The sequence below is a fragment of the Panthera pardus genome, unplaced genomic scaffold (assembly GCF_024362965.1).
Source record: "Panthera pardus isolate Hobbes unplaced genomic scaffold, ASM2436296v1 HiC_scaffold_3, whole genome shotgun sequence".
NCBI classification, from domain to species: domain Eukaryota; kingdom Metazoa; phylum Chordata; class Mammalia; order Carnivora; family Felidae; genus Panthera; species Panthera pardus.
The window spans coordinates 15,139,659-15,156,804 of NW_026526876.1; the positions used below are offsets into that span (position 1 = coordinate 15,139,659).

At 64.9% G+C, this 17,146-nt stretch overlaps 1 protein-coding gene across 5 annotated transcripts; it reads right to left on the reverse strand.

Moving 5' to 3' along the window:
* Positions 1-754: 754 nt before the first annotated feature.
* GAA (alpha glucosidase) lies at positions 755-17,072 on the reverse strand. Of its 5 annotated transcripts, none has more exons than XM_053892571.1 (20): positions 16,973-17,072; positions 13,561-14,151; positions 12,446-12,591; positions 10,242-10,407; positions 10,067-10,163; positions 9,532-9,651; positions 9,287-9,405; positions 9,079-9,210; positions 8,044-8,154; positions 7,371-7,484; positions 7,208-7,292; positions 6,626-6,743; positions 6,226-6,359; positions 4,287-4,438; positions 3,992-4,140; positions 3,065-3,206; positions 2,612-2,761; positions 2,079-2,243; positions 1,724-1,876; positions 755-1,350 (listed from the first exon to the last, which is right to left on the reverse strand). In XM_053892571.1, the coding sequence occupies exons 2-20, from the start codon at positions 14,104-14,106 to the stop codon at positions 1,291-1,293; spliced, it is 2,859 nt and encodes a 952-aa protein (XP_053748546.1). In that variant the 5' UTR covers positions 14,107-14,151; positions 16,973-17,072; the 3' UTR covers positions 755-1,290. The 5 variants fall into 5 exon arrangements, with proteins under 5 accessions (XP_053748546.1, XP_053748544.1, XP_053748545.1 ...); XM_053892569.1 differs by having other exon boundaries at positions 13,561-14,148; positions 16,973-17,057; XM_053892570.1 differs by having other exon boundaries at positions 13,561-14,148; positions 16,926-16,973.
* Positions 17,073-17,146: the final 74 nt, after the last annotated feature.

Genomic DNA, 17,146 nt, shown 5'->3' on the forward strand with positions numbered 1-17,146 from the left:
TAAAGAGGATTCACGGGTGACAGACCCAAGTCCGCGAAAAGACGCTCGGCATCGTTGGTCTTCAGGGACACGCACATCGAACTAGGACGGCCGAGAGTGAGCAGACCTCCCGTCGCAGGGGTGGGCGAGGATGCGGGGCAGCCGCCTCACTGCTGGCGGGAACGCCAAACGGTGCAAGCGCTTGGCGAGCAGTTGGGCGGCTTCAAGAACATTACTCACCCCCCCCCCCGCCCCGTATGACCCGACCTTGTCACCCCCGGTATGTGCTCAAGAGAAACGAAGACCTGACCATCCAAAGACTTCTCGTGATGGCTCATCGCGGCCTTGTTCGTGACAGCCAAAAATCGGAGACGGCCCCGAGGCCCGCTAAACCAACCGTGGCACGTCCACGTGATGGGAAGTGCTTGACAGTGAAGCCGGACACGGCGCTGAGGTCCACGTGGGTGAGCCTCCGCGATCCTGCTGACTGATACTAGCGGGACGACGCGCACGTGCCGGAGGGTTCTGCTTCCGTAAACTTCTGGGAAACAAGCTGCCGACCGCAAGCAGACCAGCGGTTGTCTGGGGTGGGGCGTGGGGGCACATCTCCCACCACGTGCCTCCGATGCCAGGCCCGGCCGGGCGGGCCATGCTGCCTTCAGAGCACGAGGCCTGCCCGCCCCACCCGGGAGCGCCAGGGGGCCCTCAAGGATGGAGTGGCGCAGCCCTGGGACACATCCTCCCCTCCCTGAACCCCAGAAGGACCAGCAGAAGCTTGATTGCAATGCCCCTTTTATTAAACACAATTGCACTTTGGAGTGAGGGTTTCCCCCGGTCTTGCGAATCTTCTGGAGGCCCCGTGGCCGCCCTCCTGCCGGCGGGCAGCCCCACTGGCTGCCGGGGCACGGTTGCCCAGACGGCAGTCCACAGTGGCCACGCAGCTCTGTCCTTTCATCTGGCGTGACCTCGGGGTGCAGGGACAGCGTCCTCACCCCGAGCACACTTCTGCCGTCCCGGGCAGGCGGTGAATGACATCATACACGTTCCGGTGACAGGCTGCGGGGAGGTAAACGTTCCAGGAGAGCATTGCAAACACAAGGCAAACAGGCGTGCTGCTGGCCCAGAGCCCTGGGGCCCGGGAGGTAGACACAGGCAGATCTGGGCATTGGAGGGACGTCCGCCATGAGACGTGGGCCAACTGCTTCCGACCCTGAGCCCCGCCCCCCACATCTTGACTAAGAGCACGGGTGCTGGGGTCGCTGCGAAGTCCCGTCTTTTCCTGTAAAGGATCAACGCTCCACCGGCCCCTGGTTAAGACCAGCTGATGACAAACTGTTCTCCCATCGTCAGTGAGACAGGGATGTCCAGGGTCTGCAAAAAGAGAAAAAAGAAAACGTGACCACCAAACCGTTGTCGACAGAGGTGAGGCCCGAGTGCTCGGCAGACAGGAGCCTGGGCCTGGGCGGGTGGTGCCCTCGGGGTCTGCCCCAGCCCCTGGAGGCTTCTGGCTCTGTTCCTCACTGGCTGAGTGCTTTCAGCATGGCCCATGAGTCACCATCGGTGTGGACACAGGCAGAGGAAAGGCCCAAGCTGCAAGGGGGCCTGTCCTTCCCTGGGGACCAAGGTCCTTTTGCCCTCGTACGGCCCGGCCGGCCGGCACCGGGTCCCCAGGGTCCTTGGTACCTCCCCCCGCCCCTGCCATCCTTGGGGACAAGCCCTCTGGCCCCATCTGCGGGGCTCTTGCCTTCGTGTCAGGGCTGTAGGTGAAGTTGGAGACAGGAACGCCATTGGAGAGGACCTGCTTGGGGGCTGTGGCCACCCCCAGGACGGTGGCCTTCCTCAGTTGCAGGCTGGCCCCCTCACTGGTCACGTGCACCAGCTCATTCACAACGGTGTTCTGGCCAAGGGGAGAGGTGGAAATGGTCAGCAGAGGGCCCGGAAAGATCTGTGGGATGGGCCCCGCGCACACCCAGATGCCGGCAGGTGCATGGGGACCGCGGTCAGGGCGGCCAGCGCCCGGGCCCTGCTCGCTTCACTTAGCTGGGACAGGGACAGGGGGCCCCGGGGACCCCCCGGCCCGGGCGGGTCCCGACACTCACATTCTTGGCAAGGAAGACGACCTGTGTGTAGGCCCCACGCTCGAACGTCTCCAGGCTCTCCCCGTCGTCCCAGAACAGCTCTCCTCGGGCCTCCCCGTTCATGGTCAGGGCTGCGACCAGGGCCATGGGCTGCTTTCGGGACTCCGTGGTTGTGAGGCCAAGGCCCTGGAAAAGCGGGTGGCACCTGTCACCATCTCAAGCCTGGCGGAGGCCTCCAGAGCGGGGACAGGAGGGACACTGGGCTGGGACGGCTCCGTGCTGCAGGAGGCCGGGACCCGGAGGACAGGCCACGGCCGAGGGGCTCGGACACCCGTGGCGAGCACTCCGGCCGAGGCAGACACCCTGGAGGACGTGAGAGGCCCACGCACGTTTGCAGACCGTTTCCTAAAAAGAGCCAACGGAGCAGGTGCCCCTCCGCCTGGCACGGCCGCGGACCTGTGCATCCTCAACCCTCACACGCCGTCGTCTCTGCCCGGGGCTTTGGGGATGGACCCTCCACTGGACAGACAGGCTCAGGTGGCTGGCCCGGGTACCTGCAGGGGGATGATGTGCCCGGCCCGGAGGTGGAGATTGATGGTGTCCAGTGGGGCCGGCAGTGTCACCCACTGTCCCCTGCTGTGGATGGCAGGCGTGACGGGTGCGGGAGGTGGAGGCGGGAGGCTGCCGAGGGCCTCTGCTGGCACCTGGAGGGCGGCGTCACGTCACCAGGAGTGGGAGCCTCAGGCTCCGTGCGGGGCCCCGCAGGCCCAGCCCAGACAGGTCGTTGGGACAGAGGCCCTGACCCAGGGCTTGGGGCGCAGCAGGACTTCGGGAGAATTGGAGTCCTGGGGAGCTACCCACTTGGGCCTCAGTTTCCTCATCTGGAAAATGGGTCACTGCAAGGACCGCGTGGGAAGATCCACGCAAGGGCCACAAGCGAGCTCCCTTCCCCACGTGGCCCACACGTGGCAGGGGGGAGGGACCCCTCGAGGGCCCGCAGGACTCACCGTCTGCAGGTCGTACCATGTGCCAGCGGGGAAGTAACCGGTCACTTCAACCTTCCCGGCCTCGAGCACCGGGGTGATGAGCAGAGCTGCTCCCCACAGGAGCTGGCGGTCCACGGCCCAGGTGCGGGGGTCCTCGGGGAACCTTCGCACGGGAGGGGTGGGCTCGTGGGCCTGGTGACCTCTGAGGTCGGCGTGCTCAAGGGGGCTCGCGGAAGCCCCGGGAGCCGGTTCCCGCCGCCCGAGCTTGGCAGGGGGTGGGAGGGGGGCGGTGAGGGGAGTGAGTAACCCTGTCCCCTGCTGGCCTTTCCGGCAAACTTTTTTTTTTTTTCTTTTCTTTACGTGAGAAGATTGGCATCTTGTGTGACGTTCTCTGTTTCTGTCCACGGGAGCGTTGCCTCTGTTCCCTCTGTTAAACCCTCTCCCCCTTGCCTTTTGCCTTTGAGGCTTTCAGAGCCCTCTCCTGCCAGAGCACCTGTTTTCCTGTGGAACTTTCTATAGCTTCGTTTTCGACACTTAAGCCTGTAATCCATCCGAAATTTACGCTTGTAGCCAGAGGGGGAGAAGATGATTTTTGCCAACAAGGAACAGATTTTTACCACCTGGGACTCGTTTAGTGCACTGACTGATTACAGGTGGCATTTAATCAACTGCACGCCACCTTTTTACGTATCTGAGTCCCACTTGGGGGATGTCAGTTGGGTCTCCTTCATTCGATCGGGATGGTTTTGTACCTCGTTACCTCCCGGTTGGCCTGGTCTGGACTGGGGGTTCTGCCCGGAAGGCCCCCAGCCCTGAGCTGCACTCTCATGGGGGGAGGGAGCGGCATGCACAGGGCCCCCCTCCCACCCCAGCAGGGAGGCCCCGGGACACCCCCTGCGGCAGGACGGGGCTGCCCCTGGGCCCTCGCTCCCCGACGCGGGCACTCACTCCAGGAAGAGGGGCCGGGCCACGGTCTCGCCCCCCACGTGGGCCCGGTGGAACAGCGTGTACAGGTGGGGCAGCAGCCTGTAGCGCAGGGCGAGGGCCTTCCTCATGGCTCCCTGCGCCGTCTCGCTGAACCTGTACGGCTCCTGAGGCTGCAGAGGGGCCGCGGGAGCACCGCGAGGTCACCGCCGTCCTCCCCACCGCGGCGGGAGACCGGCTCCGCTCTCACTGCCGGTGCGGCCGCGTCCACAGCGGGACCCCGGGGGCAGACCCCCGCCCACCCGGCCCGCGCCCCTACCAGGCTGTGGAGGTCGTTGTGGTTCCGCATGAACGGGTAGAAGGCCCCCAGCTGGGTCCAGCGGACACACAGCTCCTCCGACGTGTTGCCCAGGAAGCCGCACACATCGGCCCCGACCAGCGGCACCCCCAGCAGGTTGAAGAGCAGGATTTCTGGGAGGGCGGGGTCGGGCTGGGGCTCAGGCTGCCGGAGTAGGCCCACCTGGGCCGCGGACCGCCCGCCCCTCTGGGGAGCAGACGTTGTAGCCACCGGCCCCGGCCCGGCGGTCAGTACCGCGCTGGCCCTGGTGTCTCCCACTGGGGGTCCCAAGAGCCTGCCTTGCGGACTGACTGCTTCCTGACACCTGGGTCAGCCAAGCAAAGCAGCTCTCAGGGTTGAATTGTGCCCCCCCCCCCGCCCCCTAAAAAGTATGTGGGAGTCCTAACCCTTTGTACTTGTGATGTGACCTTATTTGGAAAGGGTCTCTGCAGGGGCACCTTCTGTCGGTTAAGCGTCCGACTTTGGCTCAGGTCATGATCTCATGGGTCGTGAGTTCAAGCCCCGCGTCGGGCTCTGTGCTGACAGCTAGGAGCCTTGAGCCTGCTTTGGATTCTGTGTCTCCCTCTCTCTCTGCCCCTCCCCGACTCATGCTCTGTCTCTCTCAAAAATAAACATTAAAAAAAAAAAAGAGAGAGTGTCTGCAGACACGGTTAAGGTGAGGTCACAGAGCGGGTCCTGATCCAGTAGGCCTGGTGACCACGTAAGAGGAAAACCCAGACTGACGACACACACGGAGGGGACGGCCGAGCGAACACACGGGCAGAGACCAGTGACGCAGCCCCGAGCCAAGGACACGAGGACAGCGGGCAACCCCCAGAAACTGGGGGAGGCGGGAAGGAGTCGCCCCGGGGCTCCAAGCACGGCCCCTCCGACACCGTCCTTCAGACCGCTAGCCTCCAGGACCGCTGCCTTCCGCGCCAGCGTGGGGTGCTGTGCTCCGGCGGGCACGGTGAGCCCCCACGGCTGCTGAAGGGTCGGGTGGGTTCCAGGCCACGTCGGCCAGGGCCCGCCCCACCACTGTTCAGCAGGGCCAGGCTGCGCCGGGCCGTCCCTCTCCTCAGTGTCTCCTGGGCGGCCAGGAGCCGATGGGCAGGACCGGACCCGGCCCGAGGCCGTGGGGGACACCTGTCTGGGCTGCAGCGGGTCAGGGGCCCGCATGACCTCTGCCGGTCATGATCGGCGCGCACCAAGGGTCGCCCAGGGACCTGCCGCTCGAGGGGGCTTCAGAGATAGGCCTGCAGTGCTGGCGGGCGCACCTGCCCTAGGGCGAGGTCAGAGCCCGTGGCACCTGTGGCAGAGCGGCTTCCGGAAGGAGGAATGGACTCCTGCCCCAGAGCTCGCCCACCAGCTCTTCCCCACGGCCCGAGGGTCTGCGCGTGGTCCTGCCACTGCCGAAAGTGCTATCAGGAGGCTTGCAGGCTGAAGGCGGAGGCTCCCCTCAGCTGCCCACGTGGTGACCCTGCGAGGCCACCCCAGCCCCTTCCCCAGAGCTCCCGAGCCCTGTCTGCCTAACGCGCATCACAGCATCAGAGCTCTTGACAACTCAAGTCGAAGTGCCTCTCTGCAGAGGGGTGGGGGTGGGGGTGGGGGGTGGACGGCGCCTGCAGGCTGGGCTCAGACAGGATGCGGTCGCCGGAAGGGACACCACGAGAGGACGGGATCTGACTGCTTTGCAGGCAGCGGCTGGGGCAAATCGGGGACTTCTAGAAAGCCCATCGCCGCCCACCAGTGTGGCGCCACAGGTGAGCCGACCCGCGCAGGTGCACAGGGGCCCCGTGTGAGTCAGTGGCGGGGCCCCGTGGCGTGGCAGTGGCATCTCCCTGAGCTGAGCCGAGCCGGGCGCTCCGGTCTGGGCCCACGGCCCCCCTCTCCGAGCCGCCCTCCTGACAGGCGCTCTCACCTGGCACAGAGTACGACAGCTGCTCCCAGCTGCTCCACACGTCCCCTGTCCAGTGGCCGGCGTATTGGCCGTGGCCCGCGAAGGTCGAGCGGGAGATCACGAAGGGGCGCGTCCCCCGAGCCTTGACCAGGGCCCTGGGCGGGGCAGGGAGACAGAGCAGTGGCCTGGCGCCCGGAGGGGCAGCAGGGCGGCAGGGCCGAGAGCAAGCAGCCCCGAGGGCCGAGGCCAGGAGGAGGGAGGGGAGGCTCTGTCCGAGCCACCAGACCACCCTGGATGATGAGCCGCGACACAGGGAGGAGGACGGCCGTCCCTCCCGGCTCCCCCTGGGAGTCTGCGCGCGGTCACCGCCGGCCCTCCCTCTGACGCCCCCGCCCCGCACAGCGCCGAGCGGGCCCCTCACCTGTGGGAGGCGAGGGCTTCTGTCAGGCCGTACAGGTTGTGCAGGTTGTAATGCGTGGAGAGGAACTGGTGGCTGGAGGCACAGATGGTGGCTGCCCGCAGGGTCCCGCCAACCACCCCTGGAAGAGGAGGAGGCCGCTCCCGTGCGTGGCCGGCCGGCGCCCCCCACCCCCAGCCCGGAGCGCCCTCGGAACTCGGGGCGTGTCCCTGTATCGTCTCCTCTGTTCCACAGGTGGGGACGAGGTGGACACAGAGGCCGGCAGACCGCAGACGTCACCCCCCGCCTGCTCTTGACCCGTTTCAAGCCCTTCCCTGTTCCCATCCCTAAGCCCGCAATGCCTTCCCTCCGGAGGGCCACGCCTCAGTGGCGGGCGTGCTGGTCCACGCTGCCTGGCTCATGTCTCCCCAGCCTGACCTTCCTCCTGGTCTTGCCCTCCCCTTTCCCGGGTGGCCGTGCCCATCGGCTCCTCAGAAAGGACAGCTCTGAGTCTCCCAAACCAGAGAAGCAAAAGCCCCGATCTGAGCCTCAGGCAGCTGGGGCCAGGGGGCCGGCGGGTGAGGGCTGGCAGGAGGGGGAGCTCGCCTGGCACGTAGGGCGGGTTCTCCAGGTCACTGTCGGGGCAGCCGTCCACAGAGCCCTTGACGAAGTTGGATGGCTCGTTCATATCCTGCAAGACAGGCCCCGGAGGTGGGCGCCCTGCCCCGGGCAGAGGCTGGGCCGGTCCCACAGCCCACGGGACACTTACGATCCACATGCCGTCGAAAGGCACCTGGGCGTGGAACTCGGCCACCATGTCCTGCCACCAGTCAAGGGCCTCGGGGCTGGTGAAGTCGGGGAAGGCGGTCAATCCGGGCCACACCTGGAGGAAAGGCCAGAGGGGAGACCGGGCCCCCCAGAGCTCCAGCCTCGCTCACCTGCCTGGGTGTGAAGGGCTACGGGGGGGGGGAGGGTCATCGGTGGTAGGGGCCGTGGGACTCTACTGAGACCTCCCTTTCAGACACAGGCCCCAGAACCGAGTCTCAAATGACTGCACTCCTGGGAGCCTCCCCGGCCTCCCCGCAGCTGGGACCCCCTTCCTGTTGGTTCTGGGCACACCCTGGAACCGGCAGTTTGGGACTGTGCCGGGCGCCCCGTGGGAGGGCCTGGGAAGCCCTCGGGGGCCGGAGGACAAGGAGGGCGCCCGTGCCCGGGCTGGGCCCTTCCACGCGCCCAGTGGAAGGATTCGAGGCGGCATCCCTTGTCAGGGGCCACCGTCACCTCCAGCCGTGACCCCCACACGCTCTGTCCCATCGGACAACATGATGATTTCTTAAATCCCGTCCTCTTCCTGAACGCCTGCCTGTCCCCACCAGCTGGGGACTCCCGTTTTCTGCCCTCTCCCCCCCTCCCCCCACCGCGCGCCCAGGCCCCCACCCTACCTTCCCGATCAGTGGCTGCCCAGTGTCATTGGTGATGAAAACCTTCCTCCGCAGACCCTCGTCATAAGGTCGGTAGCTGCCAGGAGGGCTGGAGCTGCTGATGGCAGGATCCTGGAGGGAGTGGGGGGACCCCGTCAGGAGGAGAAGGAGTGCTCCAAAGCCAGGCACCCACTGCTGGGAAGACGGGAGAACGCTCTCCAGGCAGTGTTGACGGAGGACAGAGGCCGGAGAGGGCCTCGCGTGTGTGTGTTCAGCACACCCTGTGTGCACAAGCTCACGTGCCGGGGGTGGGCACACCTGGATGCGGGCCTGAGCTCTGCTTCACAAGTTCGAGAGTCTCCCCAGTGTTCTACCACGAACACCGATTTCCTGAGTAGAAGGCCTGCCTCTGCCCTCCGGGCTCTGAGTGGCCGCGGATGCTGGCTGCCCTCCGAGGGGCCGAGGTCATGGAAACTGCCGACATCAGCACGGTTCTTAACCTCTCAGCAGACAGGTTTCCTCCCCTGTGGCGTGTCCACTATGGCAACCACTCAGCCTCGGCGCCCCCTCCCCATGTCCTCTGGCCACATGGCTGGGCACTGCCCCCCGCTCCCCTGGCTGCACCGGCCCAGGGAGGGTGTCCTTGTGCTGGGCCACTCAGAGCCCTGCCCTCCATCCTGTGACGCAGAACTGACTTAAGTGGAGACGGGGCCGGGAGACCCTCGGAGCCTCTGTGGCTCTGGTTTCTGGGGCGTCCAAGCCCGCCCCGGCCTTTCCAGTCCCGGGGGGCGTCAGCCGAGGGCACCCCCCACCCCTTGCTTTAAGCCGCTCACGTAACCTGCAACCAAAAGGACCCTAAGCGGCACACGATGCTTCCAGGAGGCCTTAAGCTGGACGTCACAGGACAGCAGAGCCCAGGTCGATATCCCGGTCGATAGCAAGGACCCTCAGAGCCCCGCAGGCACCACGAGGAAGCCGCCGTCTGGGGGAGGAGGCACAGGGCCTCCCTTCCCTAACAGCTCGCGCGGCAGGGGACGGGGACGGCGGGGGACTCACTACGATCATCACGTAGTGCCGGCCGCTCCGGTGGAGCTCCTGCACCATGGCTGGGAAGTCCCCGAAGCCGTCCTTGTTGAAAGTGAAGTCTCTCCTCGCGTCCATGTAATCCAGGTCATTCCACTGAGCGTCCTGTGGCCACAGCACAGGGACGGAGTCCTGGCCCAGCCCCCACACGCACACCCGCCCCGGGCCGCCCAGCGCTCACCAGGGGGAAGTCGGCCCTGGTCATGTTCTCCACCACCTGGCGGGTGACGGCCGTGGAGGTGTAGCCCCAGCGGCAGAGGTGGAGCCCCAGGCCCCAGTAGGGCGGCATGAACGGGGAGCCTGCGGGCAGGGCAGCTCTGTGAGCGCGTGGGCAGGGGGAGGGGAAGGGGGCGGGAGGGGCGGGGGAGGGGGGAAGGAGGGGTGGGGGAGACGAGGGGGCAGCGCAGGGCTGGGGGACCAGCCTACCCACGACTTCCAGGTACTGCCGCACCACGCTCTTGGGCTCAGGGCCCAGGAAGATGTACATGTCCAGGATCCCACCCGTGGACCGCCAGCTGAGGGCCGGGCTCGGCTGCAGGACCACATCTGGGGGAGGCAGCCCTGGGGCTCAGGGACAGATCCCTGCGCCCCATACTGCCCCCACGCCGCCAGTCTACAGCCTGCTTGGTGTCTGGGGAGGGAAATGCTGAGCCGCCAGACCCCAGGACTCGCCTCTCTGGCCTCCGCTCAGATCAGGGGCTTCAGAATCCACCTTGGGGGCACCTCAGGGCAGAGCTGGCAGAGGCCACAGCCCACTGGAGTCACTTCTTGGGGGGACGCACAAGCCCCAACCCCCCCATGGCCCCAGTCCTCTACCTCCAACCTGTCGGGCAGGTCCCTCCGTGGAGGAAGGGGACGCGGCCACACCCGGGGCAGCCCCTGGCCTGGGAGCTCCGAAGGACGACTGGCCGTGGGACACGGGGACAGGATGCCGGCTGGGGGTGGCCGCCCACCCGCTTACCCATGGCATTGCTGTTCAGCAGGAAGACCCCGTGAGCCAGGCCGCCGTCCTCCAGCACCAGGTAGAAGGGGTGGGACCCGTACAGGTTCACGTTGGGCTGGGCACGTGGACACACACTTTAGCAGCCTCACCCACATGGCTGCCCCGCTCCCCCTGTCTTCACTGCCCCTTGTACCTCGGGGGCGATGTCCCGGTTCCACAGGGTGATCTTGGTCCAGTTGGTGCTAAGCATCAGGGAGCCGAGATGCTCGGCCAGGCCCGTGATGTGCTGGGACGGCAGAGAGGTAGACAGCTGCAGAAACTGGTCAGCAAAGAACAGGGGGGCCACCGTCGTGTTCAGCCTGCCAGGAAATGCCCAGACAGCCAGATGAACCCCAGGTGGGCCCTCCCAGAGAGACCCCTGGGCCCTGGTATCCCCCCGAGGAGGGCCAGAGTGGCCCGGTCACCTCGGTGACGCACTGACCCGGGGCAGACGTGGCCATGCGAGGCCCGGCGACCCTGGGGACCTGACCAGGTGTGGAGAGCTCGCAGAGCACATCCAGCACACCCAGCTACCTGGCTGTGTCCACACTGCCCCCAGGCGGGCATCCAGAAGTGGAGTGCCCCATAAGGCCTGGCCGCAAGCAGGTGCTGGACAGGAGCGGCTCGAACTTGGCTAGCGCTAGGACTTGCCCCGAGCTCTTTCTGCAAGGGCCATGCTGCTCCCAGACTCTGGCCAAGGCCTGCCCAGCCCAGCCCAGCTCCAGAGCCCATGGAGCTGTCCGTCCACCCAGGGGTGGCCAGGGTGCCCTGAGGTTGCATAGGGTCAAGGGCAAGGCAAGAACCACAGACAGGGCCCAGAATACGTACTATCGCTGATTTCCTGGGAAGATCTCCCACTGCACCCTGCCTGCCCCTGGGCAAGACTTACGAGTGTGTGTGTGTGTGTGTGTGTTTTCAAGACCAAACTCTGATTACAGGCTTTAGAAAACTTCTCTCAGATCTCTGCTCAAAGGTCAGCTTCCTAGAGAGGCCTTCTGTAGCTCCCCCCGACAGAGCCAACCCTCTCCTCTGCATCTGCACAGCTCATCTCTAGAACCTTCTTAGCTCTGTTATTCCTGACATTGTACTTGCACTCATTCACTGCTTCTTCCCACTGTGTCAGCCCTGGGAGCAGGTCGATAATGCACAGCCAAGAGTGGGCAAAAAAAAAAAAAAAAAAGAAGAAAAAAACTGTATTTCAGAGTTCCCTTAAGACCAAGGTAGGTCCAAGTTACCTCATCCCCGAGCCCGTAACTGAGTTCAGTGACAAAGGGGAGGCTTGTCCGCTCTGGGCACATATTTACGTGGCGGTCACGTGAAAGTGTGCCTGCTTAAATCCGTCAGGGCAGACGGGGGGCGTGGGCAGGTCTGCTGCCCCGGCCCCGTGGCTGTGCGGGTCCACTGTGCGAGGGGAGGTGTCGGGCTCTGGGAGTCACCGCGGTGGCACCGGAGTCTGAAAGTGGATTCTGAGATGCCTGGGTGCGTCCAATCCCCGGTCACGATGGGGGCGGCGGAGGTGACGCGTCTCCCAGGGGCAAGGGCACGACCAACCAGATGCCCTGATTCTCCCGACACAGCCTGAGAGCATCTGCTGTGGGTTGGAACCACTGTGGGAGCTGGAAGCCCAGGAGTGAGCTTCTGGAACGGGAACGGCTCCGTGGCGGACAGACCACAGCAACAACTCGGACAAACCTAAGATCTCGGGGGGACACGAGCCCCGGAGGGACTGGAAACAGCACGGAAGCTGGGGCCCTGGCTCCGTCGCCTGCCAGCAAGCCACCTCACCTCCCTGTGCCTCAGTTTCCCCATCCGTAAAGCGGGGGCCGTAACGGCACCTACTTCTGTGTTGCTGGGATTGGCGGGGTTCACGGTTACTGCGCCTGCCCTGCCGTGAGTGATACACAGCATCTGATCGTAAATAACATAACGTAAACAAAGCGGGTCCGAGGAGATGCTCCCCGGGGGGAGAGGTGTCATTTCACACCCGACCCACCGAGCTTTCTCAGCCTCTGCACTTGTTTTTTTTGTTTGTTTGTTTGTTTGTTTTATTTTTGGGACAGAGAGAGACAGAGCATGAACGGGGGAGGGGCAGAGAGAGAGGGAGACACAGAATCGGAAACAGGCTCCAGGCTCCGAGCCATCAGCCCAGAGCCCGACGCGGGGCTCGAACTCACGGACCGCGAGATCGTGACCTGGCTGAAGTCGGACGCTTAACCGACTGCGCCACCCAGGCGCCCCAGCCTCTGCACTTGTGACATTTGGGCAGGATCGCTGTATATGGTGGAGTCCCTGCCAGATGCCCCCTGGAGGAGACCGCCCCCGGCTGGCACTCCCTGGGGGCACGGAGACCGCACTCACAGCACCCGGCCGTCCAGCTTCCGGCGCACGACCACCCCGAAGGGCTCCTCCTGGAGGTCCACGCTGTAAAGTGTGGATGAGGCCTGGCTGCGGACACGCGGGGTCTCCAAGGGCACCTCGTAGCGCCTGTTGGCGGGATCTTTGATCTAGAAGTCAGATGGCGTGCCGTGAGGCCCTCTGCGGGCCGGGGGCCTCCCCTGCACACCTTCCCCACCTTCCTCACCCTCCAGGAGAGCGGGGACCCAATGCCAGGCCCAGTGTGGCCGTGCACAGCAGGTGAGCGTGGGCAGTTTGGTCATCTACAGAACCCGGGGAACGCCTCACGTGGGTCGCCAGGCAAAACACAGAACGCGCAGTCAGTCTGAAGGTTTTTTTTAGTACGTCTCAGATAGTGCATGAGACACACACTGAAAAAATAAACTCATTGCTCGGTTTTCTGGAATTCAGATTTCCTGGCATCCTGTATTTTTATTTGCTGAAGCTGGCACCCCACACGCCCGTCACGGGGTGGGTGAGAATAGAATTGAGGGCGCCCAGCTCCACTCTGTTCGGCGCACAGTAGTAATCACTGGGTAGATGTTGGCTGTTATAAATCACTTTGCTAATTATGAATTGTGTGTTACAGGCTGTCTCAGCTTGGCCTCCACGTGTCCATTCAGTCCTCAGGTTTCTGCTGGGCACCTGCTATGTGCCAGACACTGTTCCAGGCACTGGGAGTCAGCAGGGAATAAATCAGACAAAAGGTCCTGCCCTCAGGGGGCAGACGATCATCAGATCCCACCGCCCACTGCCCGGAACATTCCCCTTCTTCCCTCTCCACCTTTCCCCTTGCGGACCCTTGCAGGACTTCAGGTCCCAGGTGGGATGTCACTTCCTGGGGGAGACCCACCTTCCCTCCACTGTGCCCTGAGCCCTGCCCTCTAGAGCATGTTCTAGAACCTTCCAATTGCTGTCTTAGTGGCCGCTGCTCCCTGAGTGTAGGCACTGTCTGCTCACGCCGGGACTCCCCGTGAAGGCACAAAACGCATCTGCCCCCTAAACACACGCCCGGCAGACCCATTCATCTTCACCCGATGCCCACCCACGTTTTCTCTGCCCCGTGGGGCCCCGCCCACCGTGAAGTGGAGTCGACTCTCAGTCTCCAGCAGCACGTCCAGGCGTAAGGTCAAGATGTCCTTGGGGAAGAAGGTTGGGGTGGCGCGGGTCAGGGTGGCCGTGTAGCCTGTCTCCGTGGTGGTCAGGTTGTGCAGCTTGTAACTCGGGTAGCTGGGTGGGAAGAAGCACCAGGGCTGTCCCATGCGGGGGACCCGAGGCCACTGCCCGGCAGGCACGTAGCAGCAGCCCCGGGCCTCACACTGCTCCTGGGTGATGGCCTTGTCCGGGGCGCAGTCGAAGCGGCTGTTGGGGGGCACGTCGCACCGCGTGGGAGCTGCTCTGGGACTGCCGTGGTGGCCTGGGGGGGCCTGGGGGCCTGGGTGGCCGGCTCCCTGCTGGCGAGCTCGATAAAGCCCCTCAGCTACTTGGGAGAAGCCACGCTGCTCTTGGGGGACCAGCAAGAAATCATGGAGCAGGACGTGCCCCAGGAGGGCAGCGGTGGCCAGGGACACGAGGATGTAGGCCCCCAGCAGGGGGCGGCAGCACAGCGGCCACCTCGCGTCCATGGTCGGTGGCACCTGCAGGCAGCGGGTTGGGTCCTGGAGGCCCTGCTGAGAGAAGGGCCGGGCTCAGCAGGGAAGGCGGAGGGAGGGGGCCTCAGGGGATTCACGCCAATTTCCAGACGTGGACCCGCGGCTGGCCCAGCAGCGCACAGGGTGAGGTGTGCGGAGAAAGCGGGGCGGGCGAGGGTAGACAAGCTCCTGGCAGTGTTTGGAAAGACGGCAAGGGAGGGAACTGGAAAAGCAGAGAAAAGCCCCGAAGAGGGGATTGCAGAATACCCTGTACCGTGAAACGCACTGAAGATGTACGAAAAAACGGTTTAACGAGGGGCACTTGGGTGGCTCAGTGGGTTGCGCTGTTTTGCCGCACGTCATGATCTCACGGTTCATGAGTTCGAGCCCTGCGTCAGGCTCGAGCCCTGCTGAGAGCCTGGAACGTGCTTGGGATTCTCTCACTCCCTCTTTCTCTGCCCCTCCCCTGCTCAGTCTCTCTCTCTCTCTCTCAAAATAAATAAATAAACATTGAAAAAAAAAGGCTTAATGACACACAAAGACCTGGGCGGTAAACTGACAAACGGAACAAGAAGTTACAACGCGGCGCAGAGAGTAAACTCTGCTTGTGCACGGACTGGACTGTGTCCGAGCTGCTAAGTTCTGGCAGATGCGCTAGAAGTGGACGCGTCCTCAGGGGGACCCGCCACCGTCTCTCTGTCCCTCCTCTGCCGACCGGGAGGCGGCTCCAGCCCGGTAAGCGGTCTCGGGCACTGCAGCTGAGGGCGACACTCAAGGGCTGGCCCCAGGCCTTGGCAGGTGGCGGCGCCCTCCCCGCCCCTGCAGTTACATGGGGAGCATCTGGCTCCTCTGGGGATAGGACTGTCGCTACCTGCGCTCGGCTTATGTGTACGTTCTAAATATCTCACAAGGAACGTTGTTGGCCGGCTCCTCCGAGGAGTGAGACATCAGCGTGGGACTGAACGTGCAAGGATTTCACGAGGGGCGTCCTTTCTGTCTGAGAGAAACTGGGGAGGCTGCCAGGGGCGGCCCGGAGGGTCACCCCGCACCCAGTCTGACCTCTTGGGAGTCAGGCCCGGGGAGGGGCCGAGGGTCCATGCATCCCGGACTGCCGTGCAGGCTAGGGAAGGTTCCACAAGGCCAAGGGGCTGGGGTTGCGGGTGGGGGACCTGAGCCGAAGCTGGCCAGCAGGGGTGTCCCTGAGCAGCCTGCCCTCGTGCTGTGGGCCGGAAAGCAGGGGGGCCGCGGAGCAGATGGGGCCACGCAGCAGATGGGGCCACGCATGCCAGCTCCGTGTGGCGGAGGCTCGTGAGATGCACGCACCCTCGGGCCGCCAGGAACACGCAAGGGTTGGGAAGGAGTCACGTCGCGCACCGGGGAGTCTGAGCCTGTCACAGCCACAGACAGGTCCCCTGGGACATTCCGGCCACAGTGGGCCACGGCTTTAATTCACGGCACCTTTGAAGCAAATGTGTGCGGGGGGGGGGGGGGGTTCTCACGCCAACCAATCCTCGACACCAGCTGGGTCTCCCAGGATTCGTTCCGATTCTGGCCTGAATTCCTAGAGCCAGCGCGGACCCCACAGGTAAGGCCTCAGCCCGGGAGGCCCGTCCCCCTTCTGACCCCAGTCGCAAGCCCCAAGTCTAAATAACTAGCCATCGACTCAAGGGTTCCCCCCTCCCCCACCTCCGGTGGGGAATTGGCTAGAACCACTCACAGCACTTAGGGAAGAGCTTGGCTTACCGCGGCCCGTTTATTATAAAGGATGCAGCCAGAGGACGCAGCCAGAGGACGCGGGATGGGGCGTCCCCGCCCTCCAGCACCAAAGTGTGTTCACCGGCTCAGAGGCTCTCTCAACCCCGAGTTTTGGTTTCATTACAGAGAACCGATTACTCAAATCCTTGGCCCTTGGCGATTGTCAATCACCAGCCCCTCAGTGCTCCTGGGGGCTGGGGGAGGGGAGGTGGGGCTGGGAGTTCCCAGCCTGGGTGCTTCTGGGGACCAGGCCCGACCCCGAAGCTGTCCAGAGGCCCCAGCCACCAGTCACTTTATTAGCACAGAAAACACACCGCCCCTGCCAAGATTCCCAGGGTCTGTGTGCCACGGACCGGGGACAAAAGCTAAATTCTTATTTTTTTATTGTACGGCGTCCCGGCTGCACCTGCCCATCCAGGAACACATGACACCTCGTGATCACGGTGATGTAGGGACCGGAGCTGCCGGGCCGGGCCCACGGACCTCCCCACCCTGAGTTCAGAAGCGCGGGGGCCCGGGACACAGAGGGGCCCGCCCCCGGCCGCGCGCGCTGTTTCCACTCCACTGACAAGAGCAGTCGGCCGGAGGGCCTGACAGTTTAGGCAAATGGGGAAACACTGAAGGTCAGGGAGGTCAAGTGCGCTGCTGGCCGGGAGACCCTGTGATCTCGCTTTCAGGGAAGTGGATCGGAGCCGCTGCTCCCCAGGCCTGGGTGGCAGTCCAGCTCCGCCCTGACGCGCGAGGCATGGGTCCCCACCCTGTGCCTCGGTTTCCTCCCCACAACGGGACAAGACGGCTCCCCTCGCCCAGCACCGAGGGCGCGGATGAGACCGTGGAGTCCCCGGGGTCCCTGTCGACACCGCCGCCCGCGGACCCGCGCACGACACGCTCCACTTGTCCAGCCGCGAACCAGAGAGGTTCAATCCGCCGAGCGATCGGTCCCTCCCCCTTGGGGCGTCACGGCTGCCGGGAACCCCGGGTCTCTCGTCTCGGGGGCAGCCGCCGGACGCCCCCGCCCCGCCCCTCGCCGGGACCCCTGCGGCCCCCGGCCCGCTCACCTCCGCGCACGCGCGCCCGACGGGGCCCACCCCCGACCCCGGCTCACCTCCGCGCACGCGCGCCCAGCCCGCAGCGGCCACCCGGGGTCCGGCGCCCGCAGGCACGCGTCAGAGGGGGCGGGGTGGGCCACGTGACAGGCCGCCCGCGCAGGCGCCCTGGGCGAGGGTGCGCGTCTCCGGCCGCGCGCCCCCTGGTGGCGGGGCGTCCGGATCCCGGCCCG

Bases quoted from the DNA above. Each gene is read 5' to 3' on its own strand.
- GAA (XM_053892571.1), bottom strand. From the start codon at position 14,106: ATGGACGCGAGGTGGCCGCTGTGCTGCCGCCCCCTGCTGGGGGCCTAC. The intron at 10,408-12,445 runs GTGAGTGCGGTC...ATTTCCTGGCAG, and splicing joins AAGCTGGACGGCCGGGTGCT to GCTGAACACGACGGTGGCCC. The intron at 1,877-2,078 runs GTGAGTGTCGGG...CCCCTTGGCCAG, and splicing joins TCGTCTTCCTTGCCAAGAAT to AACACCGTTGTGAATGAGCT.